The 9,545-nt window shown below is 38.8% G+C and overlaps 1 long non-coding RNA gene and 1 gene segment (V, D, J or C); both read right to left on the bottom strand.

Moving 5' to 3' along the window:
* Positions 1-1,585: 1,585 nt before the first annotated feature.
* On the bottom strand, positions 1,586-2,088 carry LOC143474631 (uncharacterized). Its single transcript, XR_013120820.1, has 3 exons — positions 2,058-2,088; positions 1,804-1,881; positions 1,586-1,712 (listed from the first exon to the last, which is right to left on the bottom strand). It is a non-coding gene; the product is annotated as an uncharacterized LOC143474631 (long non-coding RNA).
* A 5,473-nt stretch (positions 2,089-7,561) lies between these two features.
* LOC143474591 (T cell receptor alpha variable 26-2-like) lies at positions 7,562-9,211 on the bottom strand. The segment is given in 2 exon segments: positions 7,562-7,686; positions 8,977-9,211. Coding segments are annotated over 2 exon segments (360 nt in total).
* Positions 9,212-9,545: the final 334 nt, after the last annotated feature.

Genomic DNA, 9,545 nt, shown 5'->3' with positions numbered 1-9,545 from the left:
ACCAAGACTGAAAAGAACCCACATCCTTCTGGGGCAGCTCTGCTTAGAAACAGTCCTGCTTCATTATAGGACAAGAATGTGCTACATGGAGTTTAAGAGCAGACACACAGGGTTTCAATTGAGGAACATCAAACATCTCCCTCCTCTATGCAAAAGGTGGCGGCTGGTCTTCAGCAGAAGGATTTCAATGACTGGAAGAGTGAAGACTGAAGTTTAAATTTGGAAAATGCAAATGGCTCCCCCTTCTGGGAAAATTGTGACTCTGCATCAGAAATATGTCTTGCTTTTTGTACAGTGTATCTGGGTTTCTTGTAACTGTGGGCACCAGGGCACAGTAGTACAGAGCATACTGCATATGCATATGTAGAGATACTACAGCAGAGGAGATCTTCAGATTCACACGATTTTGGTCTTTATCCACTTTTGCAGATATCCCAGGGATCTCAGACTTTTTGTTTGTTTCAATTGGGTAGATAAGAATAAGAAACTCTGGTCTACATGTGGGAAACTGGCAATACCACTGCAGATTATAAACATTACTATCACTGTAACTGCAGGAGAGAGTAACAGTTTCCCCCTCTGACACATGCTTTACTGGGTCAACTGGTTCAATGTTGTGTTGAGACTTCACCTGGTGAGAAGAGGAAAATGTAATTAAATCAGAACATCTGATGCTGTGAAACAAATAAAACAATGCCATCAGTAGTTTTTTATCCATAAATTCATAAGGTTGAGGGGCCTCTCTCTGGATGTCACAGATGAACCAGGCATGAAATAGTGCACACTTTATCCGACAAAAGTGCACTGTTGGGCTCACGAGAGAGGTTGAGGTGCCTCTCTCTGGATGTCAGAAAGGATCCAGGCCTGTAGGCATGTAATGCCACAAAAATATGTCTAAATATGTCTTGAATTTTTTCTATTATTTTTCTGCATCATCGAGCATGAATCTGTTATAAAGATAAACTCACCTAAAATTGTGAGTAGGAGAGAAAGTGTAAAGAGCATAATGATGATGGAGATGTGAAGTGAGTGAAAGCCAAAGCTGAATGGGCTTCATGTAGTTTTATACTGAGATACAGAGCTCCACCCTTACAACACCTCACACTGCTCCTCTCTTACACCACCTCACACTGCTCCACCTTTACACCACCTCACACTACTCTACCCTTACACCACCTCACACTGCTCCACCTCTACACCACCTCACACTGCTCCACCTTTACACCACCTCACACTGCTCCACCCTTACACCACCTCACACTGCTCCACCCTTACACCACCTCACACCGATCATCATAGTACACTTCCCTTAAGTTCCATTTGATCAGAGTAGGAATATTGGACACACATCCATGCTCAAATATGTAATATAATCAGCACCGAAGCTCAAAGCATGGTAAGTGCTCCAATTTTAATAAAATGTAAATAATAGTCTTAGTCACTATAAGTCACCATGGATAAAAAGTTATGATCAAGTGAAGGAAAAGCTTGGATCTGCATTAGAAATATGTCATGCTTTTTGCACAGTGTATCTGTGTAGTATGAGGTTTTTGTACAGTGTATGTGGGTTTCCTGTCACTGTGGGCTGCAGGGCACAGTAGTACAGAGCAGAATCTGATACTGCAGCAGAGGAGATCTTCAGATGTAAAAGGTTTTCGCTGTTTTCAGATATAGCTGATAGACGAGGAAGATGAGAGGCAGCACTGTCAGTACTGTATGGAGAAATGGAAACAATAAACTCTGGTTTTGAACTGGGATACTGGCGATACCAGTAAAGATAACTAGGTTTGTCTTGATAGTTACACGTTATAATAACTTCTTCCCCCTCTGAGACGTGCTTGTCTAATGTAAGTGGTTGTATTGTCTGTGCTGAGGTCTCTCCTGGGGAAGAAATATGATAAAGAAAATTCCATAAAACAGCTGTTGTTTGTTGCAATGTGAAGCATTAATATTCACTAATTTAAATGAACATAAAAATAAAGTTTGACTATTTTTACTTATCAAATCATTATAAAAAGCAAAACAAAACAAGAAGGAAAAGGTAAAGATAAACTCACCTAAAAGTGTGAGAAGGAGAGAAAGTGTAAAGAGCAGCATGATGATGGAGATGTGAAGTGAGTGAAAGCCAAAGCTGAATGGGATTCATGTAGATCACACTGATCATGCCTTACACCACCTCACACTGCTCCACCCTTATACCACCTCACACTGCTCCACCTTTACACCAACTCACACTGATCATCATAGTACCCTTCCCTAAATTTCCATTTGATCAGAGTAGGAATATTGGACACACATCCAGATTCAAATATGTAACTTAATCAGCACTGAAGCTCAAAGCATGGTAAGTGCTCCAATTTTAGCATGGTGAATTGACTAGTCACATACTAGAATCACTGAGAATAATTTTTGAGATTTGACATCTTTGACATATATAAATGCAAAATGATCCTTCATGTTTTAATACAAATTGTCTTATTACAAAATTTACAAGTCACCATATTATGCAGACATAATGCTGATGTACTGTCGAATTATTGATATATAATGTGTGTATTTAATTCATGGGATCATACATGTGGGAGATGTGACATTCACTCTATTAGATGTAATCCGTATGAGACAGTGCCTTATTGTCACGTTGAGGACCCCGGCCCCTCCCCTTTGGGCATGTGTTCACGTTGTCTACGTCTCCTAGTCTGCGTCTGTGGATCTCCGTGGGTGCGGTTATGTCTTGTGATAATCCGTCTCACCTGTGGCTCGTCTCGTAATCACGTGGGGCTAATGTGGTTTGTCTATTTAATATGCGTTCGCGCAGTGTCCTGTGCTCGTCGTTGTCTGAGTTTACACTTTTCTGTGAGCTTTTGTGTGTTCTCGTGCGCTATTGCGCGATATGTTACACGTAATAAACGTGACGTCTGCTGAAAGAGAGGATCTGTGTCTCATCCTTCGCTACGCTCCCAGCGTCACACTTATAAGGACATCCTGTGGATCTTATGGACACAGTATTAAATTACTCAAGTTCTGCTGAAGGTTTTAAAAGTCTTTAATAGATATTTATTAATTTTATGGGACAAATGTGACAAAACCCTGCTGTAGTTTTTCATATATTTTTAATTATCCACTTCTGCTTCTCCTTTTCACTGTGCAATTTCAGTACCAAATCATACCCACATAAAGCCTGCCCTCTGCTGGTTGATTTGTGTCATCACACTGTATTGATAGAAAATAATAGTTTGCTTAGATGCATCAATGTATCCATGAGATCAGCTGACCATTTTCATTGTTCTGTTAAGGTAGACAATTGCATAACATCAATAATGATGTCTGTCACCATGGATAAAATGTTATGATCAAGTCAAGAGGATTTTGTACAGTGTATCTGTGTAGTAGGAGGTTTTTGTACAGTGTATCTGGGTTTCCTGTCACTGTGGGCCTCACAGCACAGTAGTAGAGAGCAGAGTCTGATACTGCAGCAGAGGAGATCAGGAGATCCACTTGTTTGAGATTCTGATCAACATCAGCAGACATACGATGTGGGAGAGGTTCACTTTTAGCTCCACTTGGAAGGATGTAGAGGAGGAATTCTGGTCTGGATTGTGGATACTGTCGGTACCACTGAAGATTGTTTAAATTTCCACTGAACTGTTTGTAGCTGCAGGACAGGGTAACATTTTCACCCTGAAGCACAGCATTATGGGGGAAAAGTGGTTCTATTGGATCTGCCATAGAGTCACCTGCCGTAGAGAAGAGAAGAGAGGGATCATGTCAGGGTTACATAAGTCTGACTCACACTCTTCTGTTTTAAAACAGACATTGACTAATTTATCCTTAATTCTACGCAAAAATTCTTGCAATTTTATAAACAATTTAACTTTGCTCACCCAGTGAAATCCAGACACACAGGAGTGTAATGGTGAACATCATAAGTGATGCTGAGTGATGATGTTCTGAGATGTTTCTCCACTCTAATATCCTCTCAGCTCATGAGCTTCATGAAGCTCCTCCCACAACTTTGATTGACAGTGTCAACATTTTGAAGTCTTGAACTGCTCCAGGGTCCAAACACAACATTTGAGTCTCATTTGGGAAATAAAATGGCTGAACTGACTGTCTGTTAGCTGTCTTGAGACGTCACATTGAGTCATCTTTAGTCAGACAGTGTGTCCCAGCGTAGGACCCTTATTATGAGCTTAATAAGGACTTGGAAACTTTGTCAGCTGTCATTAAGTCATTGTATTTAATCCCTGTGTTTGGACTTTTGCTTTGTTGGTTAGTATAAGTACCTGTGAATAGTGTTTATGCCTCTTTTTTCAGTCTATGTAGCTGTCTGACATGCTTAATGTTTCTGTACTTTTAGTTGGTGTTGTACTTTATTGTCTATTATATCATTTGTTCTGTCATTTTTTATTTATTTGAGTTCTTCATATTTTTGTTTAGTCCTTTAATAAACTGCTTACACTTCCACACTTGTGTCCAGCCTCCCCCTACCCAACATTACACCTCCCCAACCCAACGTTACATCTCCCCCTACCCAACATTTCACCTCCCCTACCCAATATTACACCTCCCCCTACCCAACGTTACATCTTCCCCTACCCAACGTTACACCTCCCCCTACCCAACATTACACCTCCCCCTACCCAACGTTACATCTCCTCCTACCCAACGTTACATCTCCACCTACCCAACGTTACACCTCCCCTACCAAACATTACACCTCCCCCTACCCAATGTAACACCTCCCCCTACCCAACGTTACACCTCCCCCTACCCAACATTACATCTTCCCCTACCCAATGTTACACCTCCCCCTACCCAACATTACATCTTCCCCTACCCAACGTTACATCTCTCCCTGGCCAACATTAGAACAGAGGAGCAGCAGAGGAAAAGGAAATGATTATTAAAATTAAATGTTTTTTTAATTTGCACTCTCCTGATGATGGTGTCGCCACTAACACTAACTTGTTTATTTCGAGTAATAATCGACTCATACAGAAATGTCTGTTCAACATCTTTTACTAGTTTAACCCACAACCACCACAACCCTTTTTTCCAGGTGTTTCTACATTTAGTATCAACACTGTGGTTTAGATTCTCCTCAGGTTCAAAGTAAATATTACGTGTATCAGTTTTTGTAAAGCCTCTCGGAGACTTTGTACCACTGGGTGTGAAGAGCACAATAGTAGAGAGCTGTGTCTGCCAGAGTGAGTTCACTAATAGTGAGCTGAGTGGATGTCTGAGAGGTAGCTGATGAAAAACGTGGATTGGATGTGTCCTCACGAACATTACTTGACCGAGCAGGTTTACGCAGCAAATACTGTGGTGCTCTGTTAGGATACTGTCTGTACCAGTAAAGAACAACATAATCACTACTTGATTCATATGAACATTTCAGTGTAACAGATTGTCCTTCTTTGTGAAAAACCTCAGAATCCTGATCTGGTTCAATTTGATCAACACAGAAGACACCTGTGAGGAAAAATGCAAATAAATTGAAATACTACTACAATTAAAATATGTGTAATTAGCATTTAAAGTACTTTAATAAGCTAAATAAAATACTTTAGAAGCTAACATTTTCTAAAACAATCAACCACATTCACAGCCATTACCTGATACCATAATGTAAATCAGGAGGAAGTGTGTCTCCATTGTGAATGTGATCACACTGAATCATCAGTGGGTTTAAGATGTTACTGCTCTAATGTTGATCTGTGAGTCTCTCTGCACTGAGTGCAGTTATGAGAAACTACAACAAGAACTTTGTGTCCTGGACAACAGCTCTGCTGGGCTTTCTGACACATCTTCATTCAGAACCATATCTACATATAGCCACACCCACAGGAAATACATATATGGACACGAACAGATGCAGACTATACATCCGGGGTCCGGGGCTGTAATGTGACAAAACAATAATGAGATAGAAAGTCAGTTTTCATAGCTGACATGGGTTGTAAATACTGTAAACATCACATCAAAACTGATACAATAGCTATGGACACTCTGAAATAGTAAGTGTAGCATTAAAGATGGCAATACTCTACAATTATATGTGCATTTAACATTTTTTTATAATCACATACGCAAAATAAATATGGAAAGGTGAAAGTCAGAATTTCATGAGAACATGTTTTTCTTCCTAATATGACCCACTTGCATAGACACCAGAAAAGCAGTTTTAGTTTAATTCTCTACAAACCTGTTCACACCACTGAATTCAGTCTGTTATGAATTAAAGCACAGGACTCATTCATAATTATTGTTTGTGAAGCACCTTATCAACCACAGAACTAATCTATAATTAATAATGAGAAAATTGGATCTTAGCAGCGCTTTGAGATATTACGAATAAGCAGTGTTGTGAATAACGTCGTTAAATATAACGGCGTCATTTTGTCAGTAACGGGATAATATAATTAATTACTTTTCCTGTCATTACAACGCCGTTGACGTTACTGGTCATTAAAAGCGGTGCGTTACTATATATTGATATACTAACAGTAATCCGAGCGGACCGCTGCCCAAGCTAGTGAAGAGAAACAGATCTCGATAGGCCACAGTTCTCGGTGTAACACCTGTTTAACTTAACAAGTCAGTAAGCGATTGGCTAAGACAGCGTTATGGTAGCCAATCAGATCCAGTGTTTTTACACGTGTACCGAAGCACGCCAGTGACACGTGACACAAGAGGCAGAAATGGCGAGTCAGGAGCAAGCCGAAGAAAATTTTGCATTTTCAAGGTGGCTATATAAACATTATTTAAGAAAATGAAGTTCCTGAATGTCTACCAGACTGGGTATTTTATTTATTTAATTAAGAATAGAGGTTTTATTGTTAAGTTTACTTCTGTTGTGAACAAACCAGTTGTCTCAGGTTGAGAGAATTTAATTAATTTTGATAGATGTAAATGCACTTTATATAGTGTTTACTTTTGCTTTTTTTTTCACAAAGATTTGTGATTTTAAAGGATTTTATCCTGCACTGATCTGTGGATATGCAATAAATATCAAAAGTTAAACACCTTTCTGATCTACTCATTTCAACTGACTGTGAAAACTGCTTTTTCAAAAAATCCTTATTCATTATGCATATAACTTTTTTTACTGTAATGCAAATAGTTACTTTCCCTGGTAACGAGTTACTTTACTCAGTTACGTTTTTGAACAAGTAGTGAGTAACTATAACTAATTACTTTTTTAAAAGTAATATTCCAAACACGGTGAATAAGGATGAGAGGTCTTAGAGGTCATATTAACACGATATCTTTCAGATTCATTCAATAGTGTTTGGGTGAGTTCAGCACTCAGAGTGTGACAAGTTCACTCAGTACCATCTTTTGTTAATCTGATGTAGTTATTTGGAACATGACAGGACACAGCAGCAGATATGAAAGAGGTATAAAAGACTTCAAAGTGATGCACCTGAATCTTCATCCAAACACCTGCATACATTGTTGAGAACAAGTTCACGTAAAATGAAACTATGAGTATATTTTGCTGTTGTTGTGTTTGAACTAATTCAGATGTTTTTGTGCAGATTATCATAGTTTCCTGTCACGGTGGTTGCAGGACACAGTAGTATAGAGCAGAGTCTGATACTGCAGCAAAGAAGATCAGCAGATCCACATGATTTTTATCTTCATTTACTACTGCAGACACTCCTGGTACTGGGGGATCAGCTTTAGTTCAAGTTTATGTATGACTAAATTCTAACAGTTCACCTGTGAAAAAATTAAGTTGTTAAGTTAAAAACACCAATAAAGTGGAAGGTAAATGTACATCACCTATACAGATACAAGGTGAAGGTTTCTAGTACAGTGGGTATTAAATTTCTAGATGAACACTGCCCCTTTCTGGAGGGTTTACTGAATTACTTTGTATCAGGAGGAAACATTTATCATCACACACTATATGATGAATTAATTGTAGTTACAAATGTTTTCACCACCACAAATGAAACACTGATGTAATATTTAAGAGGTCATGTAAAGATAGAAATAGAAATCTGATAAATTGAGTCTTTGAATAGAAGTATCATTGTATTCATTTGTTCAAATACTCTTATAACAGGAGGTTAATAAGAGAAGGTGTCTGTTTAATTGAGAATGACAGCAGCTTGTAATAACACTGATGTGAACAATAGTGGTGTTGACAGTTCATCACTACACTCCAACTGTTCACCTGTAAAAAGCTTCTATAAATTAAATAATAAAATGGCCAGTAAATGTACCTCATCTGTACAGCTGCAAGGTGAAGGTTTCTAGTAGTACAGTGGGAGTTACATGGTTATTTACATTTTCTTAATAACAGATTACACTGACGATATCTAAACAATATTTTGTCCATTCATCCAAATCAGAGTTTAGTACCTGTACTTGTCTACTAAAGCTTAATATGTGTAACGAACAAGGCTGGGCAGGTAGGACGCAGATGCAGAATTTGGAGGTTTAATATAAACAACTAACACAAAAAGAGTATAATACATACAAAGACCAAAGATGACAAGCAAGTTAACACAAAGACACAGAGAGCATGAACTAACTGAACAAAAACCACTACTCACGACTAGAACATAGAACTTAATCTTTCCACTGACAACATACAATAACCCACAACCACAGAGACCAAACACAGGACTTAAATGCACTGACTAAACAAGGAACACAACAAGACACACCTGAAAGTGATAACGAGGGGCAGAGAACACGGCAGGGGTGTGAAAACCGAGACAACTAGGAAATGTCAAAATAAAAGACACTCAAACACACAGAGAACAAAACAAAAGACTAGACTGACAGGGGGGAGGCAGGACCACATGACAATATGTGCAGTAGGTTTTTATACAGTGTATCTGTGTAGTAGAAGGTTTTTGTACAGTGTATCTGGGTTTCCTGTCACTGTGGGCTGCAGGGCACAGTAGTACAGAGCAGAGTCTGATACTGCAGCAGAGGTGATCAGCAAATTCATACGTCTTTGGTCTTTTCCCTTTGTAACTTCTGAAGACATTCTAGGAAGATTAGGGTCACTGTTCTTTTGTTTTTCAAATGCAGGAATAAGAAACTCTGGTTTAGATGTGGGAAATTGGCGATACCACTGAAGATAATCACCAGTGCTCCCACTGTGACTGCAGGAGAGAGTAACAGTCTCCCCCTCTGACACATGCTTTACTGGGTCAACTGGTTCAATTTTCTGTGTTGAGATCATCCCTAAAAAAGAGATTATGATAATTAAATGAATTCAAGGAATGTTTTCTAAAGTGAAACATTTAACAAAAATATTCATTTTCATATTCGTATTCATAGTTGAGACTATAAAGATTACATGGAATAATATTTTTGTTTGTTATCTATGATGGCTTAAATCACATTGACATGTATCACCTAACACCTAACAGTGTGAGTAGGAGAGAAAGTGTAAAGAGCATCATGATGATGGATATGTGAAGTGAGTGAAAGCCAAAGCTGAATGGGATTCATGTAGTTTTATACTGAGATACAGAGCTCCACCTTTACACCACCTCACACTGCTCCACCCTTAC

The sequence above is a fragment of the Brachyhypopomus gauderio genome, chromosome 14 (assembly GCF_052324685.1).
Source record: "Brachyhypopomus gauderio isolate BG-103 chromosome 14, BGAUD_0.2, whole genome shotgun sequence".
NCBI lineage: Eukaryota > Metazoa > Chordata > Actinopteri > Gymnotiformes > Hypopomidae > Brachyhypopomus > Brachyhypopomus gauderio.
The sequence above is the reverse complement of the archived record's forward strand: the minus strand, read 5'-3'. Positions and strand labels throughout refer to the sequence as shown.